At 43.7% G+C, this 20822-nt stretch overlaps 1 protein-coding gene and 1 pseudogene across 6 annotated transcripts; both read right to left on the bottom strand.

Moving 5' to 3' along the window:
- Positions 1 to 2443: 2443 nt before the first annotated feature.
- Positions 2444 to 13586, bottom strand: LOC132884883 (zinc finger protein OZF-like). 6 transcript variants are annotated; one of them, XM_060918915.1, is made up of 4 exons: positions 13441 to 13581; positions 9513 to 9702; positions 9255 to 9419; positions 2444 to 4158 (listed from the first exon to the last, which is right to left on the bottom strand). In XM_060918915.1, exons 1-4 carry the CDS (start codon positions 13480 to 13482, stop codon positions 2981 to 2983), a joined length of 1575 nt encoding a protein of 524 aa, XP_060774898.1. In that variant the 5' UTR covers positions 13483 to 13581; the 3' UTR covers positions 2444 to 2980. The 6 variants fall into 6 exon arrangements, with proteins under 6 accessions (XP_060774898.1, XP_060774899.1, XP_060774901.1 ...); XM_060918916.1 differs by having other exon boundaries at positions 9255 to 9413; XM_060918918.1 differs by lacking the exon at positions 2444 to 4158 and adding an exon at positions 4404 to 4612 and having other exon boundaries at positions 13441 to 13586.
- A 628-nt stretch (positions 13587 to 14214) lies between these two features.
- Positions 14215 to 17473, bottom strand: LOC132884226 (gastrula zinc finger protein XlCGF26.1-like; annotated as a pseudogene).
- Between the last annotated feature and the right edge of the window lie 3349 nt (positions 17474 to 20822).

Below are 20822 nucleotides of genomic sequence, written 5' to 3'. Positions count from 1 at the left end.
AGGATGGGTTGTTGCAAGGTGAACAAGGACATGGCATAGAAGCTCCTTTCTTTACTAATGCTGTATATATTTTATGCCTTCCTCTGCTTCTTTACTAGCATATCCTGTAGTGCTTCATCTATGAGAACTTTATTAAAACAGGTGTTTAAAAGTATTAAAATCAAACCAAACAAAGACAAAATATGTATTCCTGCATTTTTACTGAATAAAAGAGAACTCCAGAATTATTAGGAAAATGTAAGATAAACTGAGTACAGAAATAACTCAAACTAATCTACTACATAATATTTTAAACTTAATCAACTGGGGATTTATGTTTTTTCAAATATACCTGAAAATACAGTCATGACATGACAATGTGTTTGCATATACAGTACAAAAAGGCAAATCTAAACAAACATTCCTTCAAAAATTATATGAAAAGATTCTAGATTTCTAAATAATTATTATATTGAGCAGTACATAGTACAACAACTAACCAAACTGTGATGTGGTTTTCAAAAGAAATTAATTAGTTGGCTGTTCCAGGCTTCCTGAATACCTTGCTACAGTTCTTCGGTCTTTGCAGGTAAAATTCCTGAAAAGCCTCAGTAATGTTTTAACACAAACATACTACTTAATAGTGGAGCTCCAGCGGAGCACCATACCTAAGAAAAAAATGGTAAACCCATCGAGGCGATTTTTTGTGGTTTGTCCGTGTACGTGTACCACCAGTCATAGACATATAAACATAGACGCCACATTGAGCTGGTGGCCCGTTGCTGGGATACGTCAGAGTGTCCGCCATATTTGATGTGGCAAATCTTCCCCGTAAACCAATGCAAGTAAATGGACTGAACTTCATAAAGCCCCTTTCTACAATAATATTTAACTCGATGCCTTTTATTCACCCATTAAGACACACACGTGTATATTTGGGACACAAACAGGCATCAAAACAACACATATAACTTTTAATGTGATGGTTATAAATAGTGTGCGAAATACCCTGTACACTGCAAACTAGCGACAGATATGCGATAGATAGCTCAGGTAAGCTAATCAGTCAGCATACCGTAACAAGCTACCAAAACCTGAGGCCACAATAACCAACCTACAAGACTGAATATGATAAATGATGGAAATAGTGGAAAAACTGGAAATAGTGAATGAAAATAAAAATTTACCGTTTTATTTATTGAGTCACCACACAGACCTACTCTCGTTGAATAAAGTGAGCTGAATGACCGCCAAACTGAGTTCGGCCAGGTTCTAACGTCATACCAAAACAAAATACATCACTGATTCCTTCACATTCAGAAAGGTTAAAAACATTCATCATACGTTCAAAAACGTTCATCATAGTGTGGCACTGTATTATCTAATTCTCACTGCTTATAACTATACACCTACCCGGTGGAGATGAGCTGGGAAACTGAAGACTGAAGGAACAGTATTGAAAAGTATTTTTCCAGTCTCACCTGTGAAAGGTAATCCCATGTGATCTCGTTTGGACGGTAAACCTGTTGGTACAGTTAAATGCAGCACATGAATGAAGCATCTTTATTCTCGGCTACTGTCTAGACGCTATACCAGAGACGGCTGAAAAATCTCCACTTTGCCACATCCAATATGGCGGCGAGGATGACGTATGATTCTACGCAGAATGCGGTGTCTATGTTTATATGTCTATGCCACCAGTCATGCAAACCGCCTAGTGGCCAGTGTTAGTAATTACCACTCATACACACCGCCTAGTGGCCAGTGTTAGTAAATACCAGCCATACACACCGCCTAGTGGCCAGTGTTAGTAATTACCAGTCATACACACCACCTAGTGGCCAGTGTTAGTAATTACCAGCCATACACACCGCCTAGTGGCCAGTGTTAGTAATTACCAGCCATACACACCGCCTCGTGGCCAGTGCTAGCCAGTAAAGAAATAAAACAAAAGAGACTGGCTATGATATAAGAAAATTCTACAACCCAGAAACAGATGGGGGCTCCTATATTATGGTTCCTTATTTAATAAAACACAACATCTCTCCATAACCCTGACCACCTTCTTTTTTGTGGAAATTATAAGAGAACATTGTTTCTTATATAATGACACACTAATACAGTATGCATGAAATAGACATGCAAGGCTAAATTTTTTGGGAAAAAAAGAAAAAGGTATGGTGCCTAAGAGTCTTGCAGAATACTGTATTTCAAAAACACCATATAGGTTTTAAGAGAAAGGATTATTACTGCCCTGCGATGACCTGGCGACTTCTCCAGGGTGTACCCCGCCTCTCACCCATAGTCAGCTGGGATAGGCTCCAGCTTGCCTGCAACCCTGTAGGACAGGACAAGCGGCTATAGATAATGGATGGATGGATTATTACTGAAAAGATCATCCATCCATTATCCGTAACTGCTTATCCTGTGCAGGGTCGCGGGCAAACTGGAGCCTAACCCAGCTGACTATGGGTGAGAGGCGGGGTACACCCTGGACAAGTCGCCAAGTCGCAGGGCTGACACATAGAGACAAACAACCATTCACACTCACATTCACACCTACGGTCAATTTAGAGCCTCCAATTAGCCTAACCTGCATGTCTTTGGACTGCAGGGGAAACCGGAGGAAACCCACGCAGACACGGGGAGAACATGCAAACTCCGCACAGAAAGGCCTCAGTCGGCCCCTGAGCTCGAATCCAGAACCTTCTTGCTGTGAGGCGACAGTGTTAACCATCATGCCGCCCTGAAAAGATCATGATACTAATCATTTGTGATACAGCATAACAGTTTGTTTGAAATTTTAAAGTCATTTTTGCCTGTTCTCTTGGAGTGCCAAGAAGTTTTAAGCTTACCATACCAGACATAAACATGAAGTCTGTGACTGGTGAGACCTTCATTAAGAGCACAGTTCAACTCAAATTTGAAGGGAAAAGTGAAGGAAATGTTCACGTCAACTTTGGCATTTAAGGTCACCAAACTCTGAATGTCCTGTTGAACTTTAAACACTGGCAAAGGCTTCTCTCCAGTGTTTTCCAAGATGCTCTTTGAGGCTGTGGGACTGAGTGAAAGACCATCCACACACAGAACACTGGTACGGCTTTTCGCCGGTATGAATTCTCAGGTGCAGCTTAAGGTAGCCTGGTGTTGCGAATCCTTTGCCACAGATAGAGCAGCAGTAAGGCTTCTGTCCAGTGTGCAACAGCTTGTGCACTGAAAGATGCGATGACTGAGTGAAAGATTTGCCGCAATGAGAGCAGATGTAAGGTTTTACTCCAGTGTGGACTCTCTGGTGAGTGCGCAGATGTGTTGATTGTGAAAACTGTTTTCCACACAGGTCACAGTAGTACGGCTTTTGTCCACTATGTAGCCTTTTGTGTACTATAAGGGCTGAAGAATGAGGAAATGCTTTGTCACATTCAGAACACTTGTATGGTTTTTCCCCAGTATGTATTCTCTTATGATGTTTAAGAGACGAAGACTGTATGAACTGTTTACCACACTCTGAGCACTGAAAACGCTTCTCTTGTGTATGTATTCTCTTGTGAAGGTTTAAGGTTGACGAATGTACAAATTTTTTACCACACTCAAAACACTGATGGAGCTTCTCTTGGGTGTGTGTTTTCTTGTGAATCCTTAATCTGCTGGAAGATAGGAACTCCTTACCACACTCGGAGCACTGATGAGGCCTCTCTTGACTGTGTATTTTCTTGTGTCTCCGAACACCTAACAAGCTTGAGAATTGTTTTCCACACTGTGTGCACAAGTAGGGCTTTTCTTCAGTATGCACTAGATCGTCCATTGTAAGGCTTGACGTCTGAGTGAAAGTCTCGCCATGCTCAGAATGGCTGTAAGGTTTAAATCTAGTGTGCACTTTCTGATGCCGCTGCAGATATGAGCCTTTTGAAAACTCTTTTCCACATTGCGTGCAATGATAAGACTTCTCTCTTGTATGCATTTTCTGATGTCTTGTAAAGTCTGATGAACTACTGAAACTCGTACTGCATTCATTGCACTGATATGCCCTTTGGCCTGTATGAAATGCATTACGTTTGCCTGCATGATGTAATGCAAAGGAATTCCTTACAGACTTAACTATTCTGAAGCTCTCTCCTTTCATAAGCTTTTCTTGATTGGTAGATTCATCCCCTTGATCAAAAGATGACTTGATGGATATACCTGCAATTTGATGAAAAAAAAACATTAAAGCTTCTAAATACCCTGGGGACCCAAGCACAAATTAGCAAACAAACCTCAATTTGCAATTGCTGCAAGTTTGGCAATTGTTTCTCTTTCACACGTTTTAGCAGCAATGTATAGATTACATATGTGATTACAATGTGTAGATTACATATATAGATTACATACACCGGTCAGCCATAAAATTAAAAACACTGACAGGTAAAGTGAATTACATTGATTATGTTGTTACAATGACATCTGTCAAGGGGTGGGATATATTAGGTAGCAAGAGAACAGTCAATGTCGATGTGTTGGAAGCAAGAAAAATGGGCAAGCGTAAGAATCTGAGTGACTTTGACAAGGGCCAAACTGTGATGGCTAGATGACTGAGTCCGAGCATCTCCAAAATAGCACATCTTGTGGGATGTTCCCAGTATGCACTGGTCAGTACCTACCAAAAGTGGTCCATGGATAACCGGTGAACTGGTGACAGGTTCATGGGTGAATAGTGAACAGTGGGCCCATACTTCCCGTTTCACCTGCCACCCCGGCTTCAGCTGCACTTTATCATTCCTCAAGAGGTATTTCTGGTGGCCGTCCATGGATGCCGACACCTGGGCTGACGTGGCTGAGTGCTCAGTATATGCCTGCAGCAAGGCCTCCCATCAGCCTCCAGCCAGCCTACTGTACCCTCTCCCTGTGCCCAGTCACCCATGGTCTCACATTGCACTGGATTCCATCACTGGTCTCCCCCATTTCAAGGCAATTCCACCATCCTAACCATCACTGACAGTTTCTCCAAGGCCACCCACTTCGTCACCCTACCTAAGCTTCCCTCTGCCAAGGAAACAGCCGAGCTCTTCACACACCATGTCTTCTGTCTCAATGGCATCCTTGCCAACATTGTCTCTTACCAGGGTCCTCAATTCATATCCCAAGTATGGAAGGCCTTCTGCCATGCCCTTGGTGCCTCTTCTCTGGGTTCCATCCACAGACCAATGGGCAGATGGAGCGCAGCAACCAAGACCTGGAGGCCACCTTGCATTGCGTCACTACCAACGACCCCTCCGCTTGGAGTGGTCACCTGCCCTGGATCAAATATGCAAACAACTCCCTTACCAGCTCAGCTACTGGCATGTCACCCTTCTAGGCTTTCCAGGGGAACATGTCACCACTGTTCCACGCCCACGAAGATGAAATTACTGTGCCCTGTGGGTACAGGCCCACCTATGCCGAAGGATCTGGAAAGACACTCGGGCGGCCCTCCTCCACTCCTCTGACCGCAACTGGTGCCTGGCTGACTGCCGCAGGGCCCCTGCCCCAAACTACCAGCCCGGTCAGAAGATTTGGCTCTCTACTCAGGACATCCCTCTCAAAGCCCAGTCCAAGAAGCTCTTCCCCCAGGCTCCTCTTCTCCCCTACTAGTTTGTCTCCTGCTATGGTCCCTCTACTGGCACGCTGGTTAAGCACGACGACGCCAACACAGCTCATAATTGCTACTAAACTATACAATAATTATGTTTATATGAGTGTGCAGAGTAAGAAATTGTTCAGGTAAAAAAAAAAAAACATATAATGCAAAGATACATTGCCCGCTATGAAAAAATCAGTAGGGTAAAAACCTTTGGGGATTAAAAAAACAACAACTGGAAAACATACTCCTTGACTGAATACAACATATGAGCTCTGAGGGTTAGAGCTACAATCTTGATATTTCAAACTTGATATGTCAAACAGCTGTCTGGGTACAACTGTCAATTTTCCAAAAAGCTAGTGGACTAATACAACTATTTTAACTAGTTTTAGATTAGATAGAACTTTATTGAACACTTTGGATTCTCTCAGGGAAATTAAGATTCCAGCAGCATCATTACAGGATAAACAGAAAACAGAAAATACAGAAAAAACTTCTAGATAAATTAAGTATTTACATATACAAATATAAAAAGAATAAGATATGGGGACAAGAGGAAGGGGGGCAGCAGGAGAGATATTGCACTTTATATTGCACATTATATTGCACATTGTCCAGTATTGCTTATTGTTAGGCTAGGCTACTGCTCCTTCCCATCCTCTGTCCTCCTGTTACCCCTCCTCCCCCCCAGAGAGGAGTTGTACAGTCTGATGGCGTGAGGGACAAAGGAGTTTTTAAGTCTGTTCGTCCTGCACTTGGGAAGGAGCATTCTGTCACTGAACAGGCTCCTCTGGTTGCTGATGACGGTGTGCAGAGGGTGACTGGCATTGTCCATGATGTTCAATAGTTTGTCCATAGACCTCTTCTCCGCCACCATCACCAGAGAGTCCAGCTTCATGCCGACCACAGAGCTGGTCTGCCTGATCAGTTTGTCCAGCCTGGATGTGTCCTTCTTGGATGTGCTGCCCCCCCAGCACACCACGGTGTAAAACAGGACACTGGCGACCACAGACTGATAAAACATCCACAGGAGTTTCCTGCAGATGTTAAAGGACCGCAGCCTCCTAAGGAAGTATAGCCTGCTCTGTCCCTTCCTGTACAAGTGATTGGTGTTGCAAATCCAGTCCAGCTTGCTGTCCAGCCACAGCCCGAGGTACTTGTAGGAATCCACAGCCTCCACTTCGACTCCCTCAATCAGAACTGGTCATGGGATGTTCCCAGTATGCACTGGTCAGTACCTACCAAAAGTGGTCCATGGATAACCAGTGAACTGGCGACAGGGTCATGGGTGAATAGTGAAACTGTTGTGAATATTTTCTGTAAAATCTGTTAGTAAACAATCCCACATTATTTTTTAAAAAGCAAATTAAGTGCTGGTTAAAAAAAACATCTATCTTATTGAAATAAAGATATCTTCATTGTCCAGTGGTCAAGTGTTTGAGATAGGTTGCCCTGCACTTGCGATTGGGTACCCTGTGGTGGTACAAGTACGTCGTCTGTATGTAGGTATGACAAAAGCCATCAAAATTCGGGTCAATGCATTACCATATTCTCTTAAGTATGGAGCTTCGCTCTGCTAATAATTTGATATATTTTACTATCTTTACTAACTTCTGCGCAATATTACACATTTGTGTACAAAAACACATTTCCAAGGCAAATGCAACGAGTTAAGGCCTCTGCATGCTCTTGCGACAAGGCTTTCGCAGATAGCTTTTCGCAGACAGTTGTAATTTATTGTTGAGCGGGGAGAAATAGGCGTGCGCAATGTTATTCACCGGCACAACGCAAGGGGGCGCGAAGTCACTAGGAGTAGATGGTGGGTGTGGTTAGTGGAGTGTTTATCTTCCGGTTACTTATAATGACTAGAACTTTTTTTTTTTTATAATGACTAGAACTGGAGTCGTATAGATGTACGTACTTCCTCAATCAACCGCTCTTCATGCTGCTCCATCTTCGCTCGTGTTTTTAAAAATGCCAGTCGTGAAAACAAAACAAACCGGGAAAGTAGGGAAGCGGAAGTGCGTGTACAGCAGATGCAGAGTGGACCAATCAGAGCCCTCTTGTCTGCGACGCTGTCTGCGAGGCTTCTGCGGTGGTCACAATTTTTGGGAGGTGCGCGCAGAGCGTCTGCGAAGGTGGGGGGGCTACGCAGACGCAATCTGCGACACCGTCTGCGAGGACTGGGTTGTCAGCATAAATTGGCCTTTAGACATCAAATCTACATCATGCTTCCTTGTTAGCAATAAAAATGTATACCTTCCTTACAAGGCAAACGTCAGAAATTAAAAAATCTTGTCTGATTAAGTAAGTTAAAAAAGTGATTTCATTTTTGGATAACATTACAATCATTTCTGGACATTGTTGTTGCTTTGGGTAGTCTATTTTCAGTAGCCTAATAAAGCTCTATCAACTGAAAATAAAATGGGCTGAAATACAACACATTAAGGCCCGGTCCCACTGCACTTACGGATGCAAAGAGGATGTAAAACGTAAAAAAATCTTTGCCATCCGTTGAAAAACGCTATGCATCCATTGTGTACTCATTGCATACGTGCTTCATACGCTCTATCCATCGAGCATCCGTCCACTGTGATTTCATCCGCGCAAAAAGTTTTGAGCTGCACAAAACTTTTAGAACGGATGAACTTTCCGCCGTGTACGATGTAAATCCGCGACATATACGAGCAACAAATGTTCTATGTCCGTTATCATCCGTTAAACGTCTGCTGTATCCTCTCTGCATCCTCTGGGCATCCTCGCAACTCACATCCGCTGCAGCTGAAAACGGAAAGAGGGAGGAAAGATAAGGTACATGAAACGTCTATTCATCGTTAGTAGCACGGAAATAGAAAGGATGTAAGCGTATGCATCTCGTATATAAAGTATTCAAAACGGACAAAGCGTTTATATCTGGGATGTATCTCGTATATTTAGGATGTCTGGAGTATGTCTAGAGTATGTAGAAGGACACCTAGTGGACAATCGATATTTTGTATAAAAAGGGGTAGAAAATCATCTAGTAGTAGAGATGTATCGATGTAGCCGCCAGCACGTCTTTCCGCTTTATGCTGACGGCGTGCGTGCTGCATCCCTTTATATCCACGGAGCAGACGCAATTCATACCCCCCGCATGCGCAGTGAACGGTCTGCATCCGATATACATCCGCGCAACATCCCCTTTGTTTCCGTTAGGCGTACGTGATGCATCCCCTTCATCCGCTATGCATCCGCTCTTTCTGCTATGCGTCCGCTTCTCAGTTATCACCGGTAACCCCTTTGGAGCTGTCATCCACTTCCATCCGCTAGGCTTCCTATGAATATGCGTTTAACATCCCCGCTATATACTACCCACGTCCGTTCTTTTCCGTTCTGTTTTCGCCAATTTTGTCCATTTCTGGAGCGGATGAAAACGGATAGAGCCACCCCCGAAATTTTGCTCGTCCGCTGTGTCCTTTTTGCATATGTTTTGTGTCCATCGGCCAGTGGGACCGGGCCTTTATCAAGAGGGGGAAAAATCCTATTCCATTCATTCTACTTCTCAAATCCAATCAATCCATCAAATCCATCCAAAATGATCCACAAAAAAAAAAAAAAGAAGTGTAGCTTTGCTTACTGTGTCTCCCACACACATTATGATCAATTGCATTCATCCACAATACAGCCACTATATACTCACTGGAAGAAATGAAATTGCTGTGTTTGTATTTATGATAAAAAGCCCCTCCTTCTGGTTGATCAACAGCAATTTTTCCACAATCCACTTCTGGACTCAATGAATTCATCTTTAATTGAGCCTGCAGTGGCTTCTGATCTCCATCAAACATGCTGGATTCATCTGAAACTTAGAAATACAAAATTAGATTAATCTTTAAAAAAAAAGATTAGCCATGCTAAGTTATGATATCACTGTCATTATCTTTCTAATCATAATTACCTCCAGTAAGAAGAATTCCTTCTGATAATATTTTTGCACGCAGACCCTCTATTTTCCTGAAGTCCACCAATCTCACTGTACACATCTTTAACAGAGTCCTCTCTGTGTGCTGATCTTCACCATTGCAGCACAAACACTCTGTAGGAGGTGTCCCCGGATCCAGGTTAAGACTGAATACATCTTCCACGTCCTGTAGTTTTTGCATTGGGGGTATTAATTCTGTCTCTTGGCAGAAACAATGTAAGAATTTGAACTGTTGCTTCAACATAAACACAATAAATGGACTAATTAAGTTTGTGACAATGTTTAAAGGAGAATTTTATGTTTAGAGTTCTTTTTCCCCTGTAAGTTAAATCACTTGCAACTAGAATTTGCTTTGTGAATTGTTTCTTCTTCTTTTTTTTTTTTTTGCTTCACCCAGACACACAAAGCTCGGACCCAAAGCTTATGGTGATTCAACTCGGGCTACCATGAGCAAGGACTGTCATGGCATCACTTTCAAGTGCATCTGGACATTCAACTGCTTGAAAGCCAAGTCACAACTCTATAACCATGTAACTTCTCATAATGATTTATGAGGATGCAACGGGGCATTGGTGGCATGTTTATAAAATGACTGACAACAGGGCAATCCAAATACAAACATACATTCTGGATCAGTACCAGTGGGTTTTTTTTTGTTTTGTTTTTTATGAAATTGTTCTGAGTTAATGGCTTAAAGCTAGACTGCCTTTCAGATTTTTCAAGTTTAGGTCATAAAAAGAATTTTCCCCGACACCCAATTATTTTTGCTTAGTGGACTGAAAGCTTCTGAATTCGAATCACAGACTTCCAATTTTATTATTTTTTTAACAGAACAATTAATGAATTTAGAGCCACGTGACCCTAAATTCTCCGCTATTTCTTCCTGCTTCACCATGACCCAATTCAAGATACTACGTCATGCATCACGTGGTGGGCTTTCCTTCTTCGCGCAAGGCATTGTGGGATACAAATTTGAAACAGGAGAGAAAAATGGAGGACGTGAGTGTGCGAATGAAATGTGAAAGACTGACTACAGTAACGGAAAGCGAGAAGAAAAGACGTTATGTTGTGAAGGAAAGGAAACGCAGGACCAAACTAATAAATATCGGCAGTCATCGAGCACCTGGGTGTGATCAGCTGTTCGTTTAGCGACAGAATGATGTAACTGTCAGAGCACGGTCAAGGTAAACCTGTAGATGGCAGTAATGCAACACTGTGGAGGCCAGCTGCCGTAAAACCCAAAAGACAAAGAAGGTAAACCTGCGCATGCACACATGGACTTCCTCTGTCTGCTTGACTGCGCGATTTCATGCACGTTATTTACTAGGGAATCCCATCCATCCATCCATCCATCATCTGTAGCCGCTTATCCTGTTCTACAGGGTCGCAGGCAAGCTGGAGCCTATCCCAGCTGACTATGGGTGAGAGGCGGGGTACACCCTGGACAAGTCGCCAGGTCATCGCAGGGCTGACACAGAGACAAACAACCATTCACACTCACGGTCAATTTCCACACAGAAAGGCCCACGCTGGCCGCTGGGCTCGAACCCAGGACCTTCTTGCTGTGAGGCGTCAGTGCTACTAGGGAATCCCCTCAAATTAAATAACATCCCAGGCACAGAATGGCCTGGGTTTTTTTTTTTGAGATATTACAGAAATAAACCTATATCACAATGACCAAATTCCAGAGGGAACTAAATTTCACCGATTTTATGAAATCGAAAGCTTTAAAGTATTGTTTTTTTAATCAATTCTCCACATTATTTGTACTAGTAGGAAGTGAAAAATCTTGACTCTTGCACCTTTAAATGAAGAAAAGTGATATGCATTAGTGTCTTTGACATTATATGGTTATTACAGGTCTAGAACCACTTAACATCACAAACTACGTCTGTAATTACAACCCTGGGTCTAAAAAAAAGTTGGGATGCTGTTAAAAACGTAAATAAAAACAGAAAAAATGTTTATATGTCACTAAAGAAAGCAGCATATTGTGATATTACGCCAAAGACCAATTTTCAGACAGAAAAACATAATGAAGGCTGCTGGGTTTTGCTGTAAAACTAAGATGCACGTGTGACAGTCAAAATCTCCAGAAGAACTGCGTCTGGTTCTGTAAGATGCTCAGAAAAACTTACAGCTCATTTCCTTATAAACTGCACACATTTTACAGGAAAGCAGAGGGTCAGGCAGCACAGTGGTGTAGTGGTTAGCGCTGTCGCCTCACAGCAAGAAGGTCCGGGTTCAAGCCCCGTGGCCGGCGAGGGCCTTTCTGTGCGGAGTTTGCATGTTGTCCGGGTGCTCCGGTTTCCCCCAGTCCAAAGACATGCAGGTTAGGTTAACTGGTGACTCTAAATTGACCGTGAGTGTGAATGGTTGTCTGTGTCTAACACTACGTTCACACTGCAAGGCTTAATGCTCAATTCCGATTTTTTTGTGAAATCCGATTTTTTTGTGAGGTCGTTCACATTAACAAATATATGCGACTTGTATGTGATCCTCAGTATGAACGAAAAGCGACCTAAAAGTGTTCCGCATGCGCATTGCAGGATACGACGACGTCACACGCAGTGAGCATGGCCAGTGTTTACGGAAGTAACCTAAAGTTTCCTGTGTATGACAGTAGCCAGCATGGAGTACCTGGCGATGATGCAGTTGTTGTTGCGACAGAGCCAGAACATGCACAATAGCCTGATGTTAAGGAGGAGGTTGAGAAGGAAGAGGGCAAGGGTTTTGGCTCAAGCGTTCTGCGGGGTAGTGACTGCAACCTCCGTTCAAAGGAACATCAAAGCCATGTTGTTGTAACTTTTTTTGAGAGACCCGCCGCCTACTTCAGCGCAGAATAGTGACGTTTGTGGCTTGCTGATGACGTGTAAGTCGGATGAATGCGACCTGGCGGTTCAGACTGAAGTCGCATATGAAAAGATCGGATAGGAATCGGAATTAGGACCACATATCCAAACGGCCTGGGTCGGATTTGAAAAAATCGGATCTGTGTCGTTCATATTGTCAATAAAAGATCGGATACAGGTCACATATGGGCGAAAAAATCGGATTTGAGTCACTTCAGCCTGCAGTGTGAACGTAGTGTATGTGTCGGCCCTGTGATGACCTGGCGACTTGTCCAGGGTGTACCCCGCCTTTCGCCCGTAGTCAGCTGGGATAGGCTCCAGCTTGCCTGCGACCCTGTAGAACAGGATAAAGCGGCTAGAGATAATGAGATGAGATGAAGATCGGATACAGGTCACATATGGGCGAAAAAAATCGGATTTGAGTCACTTCAGCCTGCAGTGTGAACGTAGTGTATGTGTCAGCCCTGTGATGACCTGGCGACTTGTCCAGGGTGTACCCCGCCTTTCGCCCGTAGTCAGCTGGGATAGGCTCCAGCTTGCCTGCGACCCTGTAGAACAGGATAAAGCGGCTAGAGATAATGAGATGAGCAGAGGTTCATCAGGGTAAATATGGACTTTGTTCCATTTCTTCCTGTTTACTGCTCTGTAGAGTATTTCTGTACCTTTGAAGGCATCCTTGCTTTACATTATTTATTTGCATGCACATGTCTATAAAGTGGTGTGTACTGTAAATATGTAGCGCGTGAGTTGTGTGTGACGTGTTTGAGGTTGCTCAGCATCCTCATCCTTATTTGTGCTTCCTGTTGCGTTGCTTTAATGTTGGTAAATATCAAGAACGTGACTCAAGGCAATTCAACAAAACACGACCTTTCTTTATCTTTTCTTTCGCACCCCACGTTACATTACATGCTGCAGTAGGAAAGAATCAAGTCGGTTATTTTATCTAGCACAACAATAACACAGATCAAACGAGCAGATACAGCAAAACTGCTACAAACGTGGATTTGGACTGGACGTAGCTTCCTGAGTGTGTGTGTGGGGGGAAACCCGACCTCTTGTATGAAGTCTTTCTCCGTCTCTTGTCGAGTTGACATACTGAAACCGGATGAGAAAAAAAAATGTTAACTGCAGGCTTTAATTCCAGAGCTCTCAAAACAAGAAGAACACAGCCGTATGCGCGCGCTCTGTGCGTCATGACGTATTCGAGTCTGGCTGCACTCGACGACGTGCACACGGCTCCGCAGTGACGCCTAATGGACGCGCTGCAAATTGCAGCTCAGCTGCTGTCGGAGCTTTATTTTCCATCTAAATAATCATCTTATCTCATTATCTCTAGCCGCTTTATCCTGTTCTACAGGGTCGCAGGCAAGCTGGAGCCTATCCCAGCTGACTACGGGCGAAAGGCGGGGTACACCCTGGACAAGTCGCCAGATCATCACAGGGCTGACATACAGTAGACACAGACAACCATTCACACCTACGGTCAATTTAGAGTCACCAGTTAACCTAACCTGCATGTCTTTGGACTGTGGGGGAAACCGGAGCACCCGGAGGAAACCCACGCAGACACGGGGAGAACATGCAAACTCCGCACAGAAAGGCCCTCGCCAGCCACAGGGCTCAAACCCGGACCTTCTTGCTGTGAGGCGACAGCACTAACCACTACACCACCGTGCCGCCCCTAAATAATAATAATAATATATTCCGTTTATTTCAAAATTGCAAAGCTTAAATTTATATCGTGCTACTCATATACGAGCTTAAAAGCAGCGTCCAGGTGAAAGAAATGTTGGAATTTATGCCCAGCTAGTGTCCATTCAGTCCATTCACTGGTGACTTTTCAGGCTTGATTTTTGCGTAAACATTTTTCCACATTGTGTGCACTGGTAAGGCTTCTCCCCAGTGTGCACTTTCTGGTGACTTTTCAGGCTTGATTTTTGCATAAACATTTTTCCACACTGTGTGCAATGGTAAGGCTTCTCCCCAGTGTGCACTTTCTGGCTTGATTTTTGCGTAAACATTTTTCCACATTGTGTGCACTTTTAAGGCTTCTCCCCAGTGTGCACTTTCTGGTGACTTTTCAGGCTTGATTTTGTGTAAACATTTTTCCACATTGTGTGCACTGGTAAGGCTTCCCCCCAGTGTGCACTCTCTGGTGACTTTTCAGGCTTGATTTTTGTGTAAACATTTTTCCACACTGTGTGCACTGGTAAGGCTTCTCCCCAGTGCGCACTTTCTGGTGACTTTTCAGGCTTGATTTTTGTGTAAACATTTTTCCACATTATGTGCACTCGTAAGGCTTCTCCCCAGTGCGCGCACTCTGGTGACTTTTCAGGCTTGATTTTTGTGTAAACATTTTTCCACATTATGTGCACTCGTAAGGTTTCTCCCCAGTGTGCACTTTCTGGTGACTTTTCAGGCTTGATTTTTGCGTAAACATTTTTCCACACTGTGTGCACTGGTTAGGCTTCTCCCCAGTGTGCACTTTCTGGTGACTTTTCAGGCTTGATTTTTGCGTAAACATTTTTCCACACTGTGTGCACTGGTATGGCTTCTCCCCAGTGCGCACCCTCTGGTGACTTTTCAGGCTTGATTTTTGCGTAAACATTTTTCCACACTGTGTGCACTGGTTAGGCTTCTCCCCATCTCGACTTGAACACTGGGTTGGATTGACTGGTAAAGTTATCAATTGGTTAAATTCGTACTTAAAAGATAGAAGCTTCTCTGTTACCCTGGGAAATTGTTCCTCAACATCAATGTCCTTGACTTGTGGTGTCCCCCAGGGGTCGATTCTTGGACCATTACTTTTCAACCTTTATATGCTCCCACTTGGGCAAATTATCAATAAAAATTCAATTTTGTATCATTGCTATGCAGATGACACCCAAATTTATTTCACTCTATCACCTAATGATTATGCCCCCCTTGAATGTCTCTACCAGTGTATCGATCAAATCAATAGCTGGATGTCACAAAATTTTCTTCAGCTGAACACAGATAAAACAGAAGTAATTCTATTTGGAAAAAAAGATGAAAGACTCAGGATTACCACTATTCTTGACACAAAAGGGATGAAAACTAAAGAAATGGTTAAAAATCTTGGTGTTTTCATTGACAGCGAGCTAAACTTTGACAGTCACATGAAAGCAATCACTAAAACGGCATTTTATCACCTAAAAAACATTTCCAAACTAAGAGGACTTATGTCAAAAAATGATCTGGAAAAACTAATACATGCCTTCATCTCTAGTAGGGTTGATTACTGCAATGGCCTTTTCACAGGCCTGCCAAAAAAGACCATCAAACGACTTCAGCTGGTTCAAAATGCAGCGGCTAGGGTTCTCACACGAACAAAAAGAACAGAGCACATTACTCCAATTCTAAGGTCCCTTCACTGGCTTCCAGTAAGCTACAGAATTGACTTTAAAGTATTGCTGCTGGTGTACAAATCTCTAAATGGTACAGGGCCCAATTACCTCTCTGATATGTTGCAGCGGCCTAACCCAATCAGATCTACCAGATCAAAACAGAAAAATTTACTATTAAAACCAGTTGTTAAAACAAAGTGTGGTGAAGCAGCTTTTAGCTACTATGCAGTACAGCTATGGAACCAACTGCCAGAGGACATTAAAAATGCTCCTGCTGTTGGCAGTTTTAAATCTAGGTTAAAGACCAAGCTGTTTTCAGATGCTTACTGTTAAATAATTTAATATTGTCTTCTTTTTTTATAATTTTTATTTTCTCTGCATGTTTTAAATTTACTTTAATTTTAACTTTATTCTATTTTATTCTTTATTCTATTCTGCTTGGGTTTTTTTTTCTCCTCCTATTTCTACTTTATTTTATTATTTTATTTCTACTATTGTTTAAATTCCTATTATTTTCTTTTAATTCTTTTAATTAATTTAGAATATGTAATTTTATTTCTCTATTGTTTACTGTTTTTGTTTTTACTTCTGTAAAGCACATTGAACTGCCATTGTGTATGAAATGTGCTATATAAATAAACTTGCCTTGCCTTGCCTTGCCCAGTGTGCAGTTTCTGGTGACTTTTCAGGCTTAATTTTTGCATAAACATTTTTCCACATTGTGTGCACTGGTAAGGCTTCTCCCCAGTGTGCACTCTCTGGTGACTTTTCAGGCTTAATTTTTGCATAAACATTTTTCCACATTGTGTGCACTGGTAAGGCTTCTCCCCAGTGTGCACTTTCTGGTGACTTTTCAGGCTTGATTTTTGTGTAAACATTTTTCCACATTGTGTGCACTGCTAAGGCTTCTCCCCAGTGTGCACTTTCTGGTGAATCTGCGCAGCAACAGCTCCCACAAAACCTCGCTGTTTACAGTGTCAAAGGCTTTGACTAGGTCCATGAAAACAAGGTGGACTTCTTGGTGCTGTTTGCGGCACTTCTCCAATAGTTGTCTTAGAGCAAACATCATGTCTGTAGTGGAGCGACCTGGCTGAAAACTACACTGGGCTTCTGGGATGAATGGCGCAATGGAAGGCCATACTCTGTTGAGGATGACACGGGCATATAGTTTCCCAACTATAGCCAACAGAGTAATGCCGCGGTAGTTTCCACAGGTGTAACGGCAGTTCTTTTTGAAAAGTTTGATGATTGTGCCATTTTTGAAGTCCTTAGGTACTCTTTCCTCTATCCAGATGTTCATTAGTAGTTTGTGGAGTTCTGCAGCTAGTGCAGGGCCACCTGCCTTTAGGACTTCTCCGGGTATGCCATCAGGGCCGGGTGCTTTGCCTTGTTTAAGTTGTTTAAGAGCTTTGTTTACCTCCTCGATAGTCGGGTCTTGTTCAAGCTCGTGTATAACAGCTTCCTGGGGGATATCATCCAGGACAGACATGTCTGGTGTGCCTGGTTGGTTGAGAAGTGTACAGAAATGCTCTCTCCATCTTGCTAAGATGTCCTCTCTCTCAGTGAGGCGTGTTCCTTCGGAACTGTCGACTGGGTTGATGCCACCTGGCTTTCGCTGGGAGACAAGTCGAAGTGTTTCAAAGAAGCTTCTGGAATTGTGGCGTTGTGCGTGTGACTCGATCTCTGCGGCTCTATCAAGCCACCACTGATTCTTCATCCTTCGGAGCTCACGCTGGCAAAGGTTACGGGCTGAGCGGTACCGTCTGCGGTTCTCAGGTGTTTCATTTTGAAAGAGGGCTTCAAAACAGTGTTGTTTCTTCTCGAGCAAATCCTTGATGGTGGGATCAAGGCCATGTATGCCGGATGCCAAATCATAGGATACCAAAACAACTGCTCTTTAGTGAGCTCGCCAAAGGCAAAAGATCCCGCGGCCGCCCAAAGAAAAGGTGGAAAGATTGTATCAAAGAGGACCTATCCATATTTGGTTTTGATGATAAATGGTATAAAGCCACAGCGGAATGACCTAAATGGAGAAACCTCATTTCCGATGGCAAAATACTGTCGGAGTTGAGACTGCAAAAACGAGCTGAAGAGCGTAGAGAACGACGACATAGAAGGGTCCCCCCAGGGCCGGCTCTAGGTCTTTGGCTGCCCTAGGCGAGATTGAGTTTTGGCGCCCCCCCAAGAAAAAAAACCCTCTAATAACATCTAAATAACACTTTAATCTAATCACTCTATTCTATTACTATTAAACAATGTACGGTGCGTGGACAATAAACAAGAAGTCATTTTTATCTTTTTCATTATTGTTATTATTGTTATCATTATTAACATAAAGTGTCACAAAGTAAAATGACCACACAAATTCAATACATATCTCCATATAATGGGCAAAAACTCTTCCGCACCCTGTTCAAAGTGTAGTGCATGGACAATAAACAAGAAATTATTTTTAGTTTCTTTTTTGCTATTAAAAGTTAAGTCATCTCTGAAGAATTAACAAATTAAATGAATAAAAATTTCTACAATTCTAAATTATGCAAACTTAAGCACCGTGTTAGGACATCAATGGGCTGTATTTTCAAACAAAAGTGCTATTATGGGTACTTTGTTATTGAAGTCTATTGCTGTTTGCATCTAGTTAGCTAGGCAGACATTGATTCAGGCATCTAAAATATTAATTTGCCACTATAATGGTTGATATGAGAGATTAGATCAGACTTACCTCTATACTTGGCTCTATTTGTTTCTTCCTGTAGCCTTATTTGCGCCCTTGCACACCCGAGAGTTTGGATTTCTTCATTTAAGCACTTGTAGTCTGGGCTACTTTTTGCAGTGGATAGCCATTCTGTTAGGACTAGGACTGTTTTGGCCTCTAGAGGCCGCTGTTATTTCCTTTTCATGTCGTGTTTATTTTGGCCTCTAGAGGCCGCCACTGTTCCTGTGTTTTGTGTTTGTGTTAATTGCCTAATTATCTTCACCTGTGTCCTTAATTAGTTTGTCTATTTATACCCCTGAGTTCAGTCCTCTTGTCACGGAGTCTTTGTGCTGTTATGTTTATCTCCAGTTTCCTTTGTACTGTGTTTTTTGATCTTCTTAGCTTTTGAATTTTTGCACTTTGCTTTTCTTTTGGATTATACTCTTTGGTTTTTTTTTTTTGTCTTTTGTTTTGCCCTGTATATAGTGTATATAGTTTAAATAAACCTTTTGATTCTTTTTCTACTTCCGCCTCACGCCTCTGCATTTGAGTCATCCCCCTGGTGGCCTAGTGGGGGTTTGCTGGATTATCACACCAACGAACCAGGTTCGAATCCCAGCAAAACCCTAACAGAAAGACTCCGTCATGACCGACTCAGCAGAGGCTGCTTCAACTGTCTACCCGGCCAACCTTCAGGGAATTATGGCAGCTTTGACACGTTTCGGAGCGACCATGGACGCTCATGGACGTACGCTCACCAGCCAACGTGAGGCCCTCGCTCGCCACGAGGAACTGCTTCAGCAAATTGGGAAAACCCTGGCACAGCTGACATCTCTGCCTGCATCTCCTGCTCCTGATCCAGCTCCCACTCCTGCTCCAGTGCCTCCTGCAATGCTGCCTTCTTCACCTCGCGAACCCAGCCTTCCTGCACCACAGAGGTATGACGGCAAGCACAGTGAGTGCCGAGAGTTCCTTACCCAGTGTCAACTCACCTTTGAGCTTCAGCCTACCACCTACACTACGGATCGCCGCAAGATTGCCTTTGTGATCACCTTATTAGCTGGTAAGGCGCGAGCCTGGGCTACTGCTATCTGGCAAAGACAGGGACCTGAGTGCTTTGATTTCCAGCTGTTTTCTGAAGAGATGCTTCGGGTCTTCGATCAGGCAGACATCAGTACCGACGCAGCCCGAAAGCTCATGTCCATCCGGCAAGGAGGAAGCGTCGCAGATTACGCCATCTCGTTCCGAACACTCGCAGCAGTAAGTGGATGGAACGAGACTGCCCTGGTGTCAGCCTTCCACCATGGTCTGTCTGACCCCATCAAGGACGGTCTGGCCTCTATTGGATGCCCAAGTGACCTCGAAACCCTCATCTCCCATGCTATTCGTCTGGACAACAGGATGAGAGAACGGCCACCAAGCTGTCGCCATTCCAGTGCCAATTCGGGTTCCAGCCACCTCTGTTCCCGGACCAGGAGGAGGACGCGGGGGTGCCCTCGGTCAACCAATATGTGAGACGGTGTCGCAAGACCTGGAGCAAGGTCAGGAAGACCCTCATACAGACCTCCAGAACCAACCAGACTCAGGCCAACCGCCATAGAAGACCTGCACACGCTTTCCACCCTGGGCAGCGTGTTTGGCTGTCCACTAAGGACCTTCCACTGCGGGTGGAGAACCGCAAGCTTGCTCCTCGCTACATTGGCCCCTTCAAGGTGGTGCGCAGGGTGAACCCTGTCTCCTACCGGCTCCAGTTGCCCCGGACTCTGAGGATCAACCCCACTTTCCATGTTTCCCTGTTACGGCCCGTACTGACGTCTACGTATGCCCCTGCCCCTAGGAACCCCCCACCCCCCCGCATCTTCCAGGGGCAGACTGTGTTCACTGTGAATCGCCTGCTTGACTCCCGCCGGGTCCGCGGCGGGTTGCAATATCTGGTGGACTGGGAGGGCTATGGTCCTGAGGAGCGCTGCTGGGTTCCTGCTCGGGATGTCCTTGATAAAGAACTATGTCGGGACTTCCATTCGGCCCATCCGGATCGCCCTGGGAACGTCAGGAGACGCTCCTAGAGGGGGGGGTCCTGTTAGGACTAGGACTGTTTTGGCCTCTAGAGGCCGCTGTTATTTCCTTTTCATGTCGTGTTTATTTTGGCCTCTAGAGGCCGCCACTGTTCCTGTGTTTTGTGTTTGTGTTAATTGCCTAATTATCTTCACCTGTGTCCTTAATTAGTTTGTCTATTTATACCCCTGAGTTCAGTCCTCTTGTCACGGAGTCTTTGTGCTGTTATGTTTATCTCCAGTTTCCTTTGTACTGTGTTTTTTGATCTTCTTAGCTTTTGAATTTTTGCACTTTGCTTTTCTTTTGGATTATA

This window comes from Neoarius graeffei, chromosome 4, assembly GCF_027579695.1.
Source record: "Neoarius graeffei isolate fNeoGra1 chromosome 4, fNeoGra1.pri, whole genome shotgun sequence".
Taxonomy (NCBI): Eukaryota; Metazoa; Chordata; class Actinopteri; order Siluriformes; family Ariidae; genus Neoarius; species Neoarius graeffei.
This window is presented reverse-complemented; position numbering and strand designations above follow the sequence as displayed.

What these genes read in the sequence shown, in the direction of transcription:
- LOC132884883 (XM_060918915.1), bottom strand. Translation starts at nt 13,482, where the DNA reads ATGTCAACTCGACAAGAGACGGAGAAAGACTTCATACAAGAG. An exon ending in AGGAATTCTTCTTACTGGAG is followed by an intron (nt 9,420 to 9,512) that starts GTAATTATGATT and finishes TGTATTTCTAAG; the next exon opens with TTTCAGATGAATCCAGCATG. An exon ending in CAGCAATTTCATTTCTTCCA is followed by an intron (nt 4,159 to 9,254) that starts GTGAGTATATAG and finishes ATCAAATTGCAG; the next exon opens with GTATATCCATCAAGTCATCT.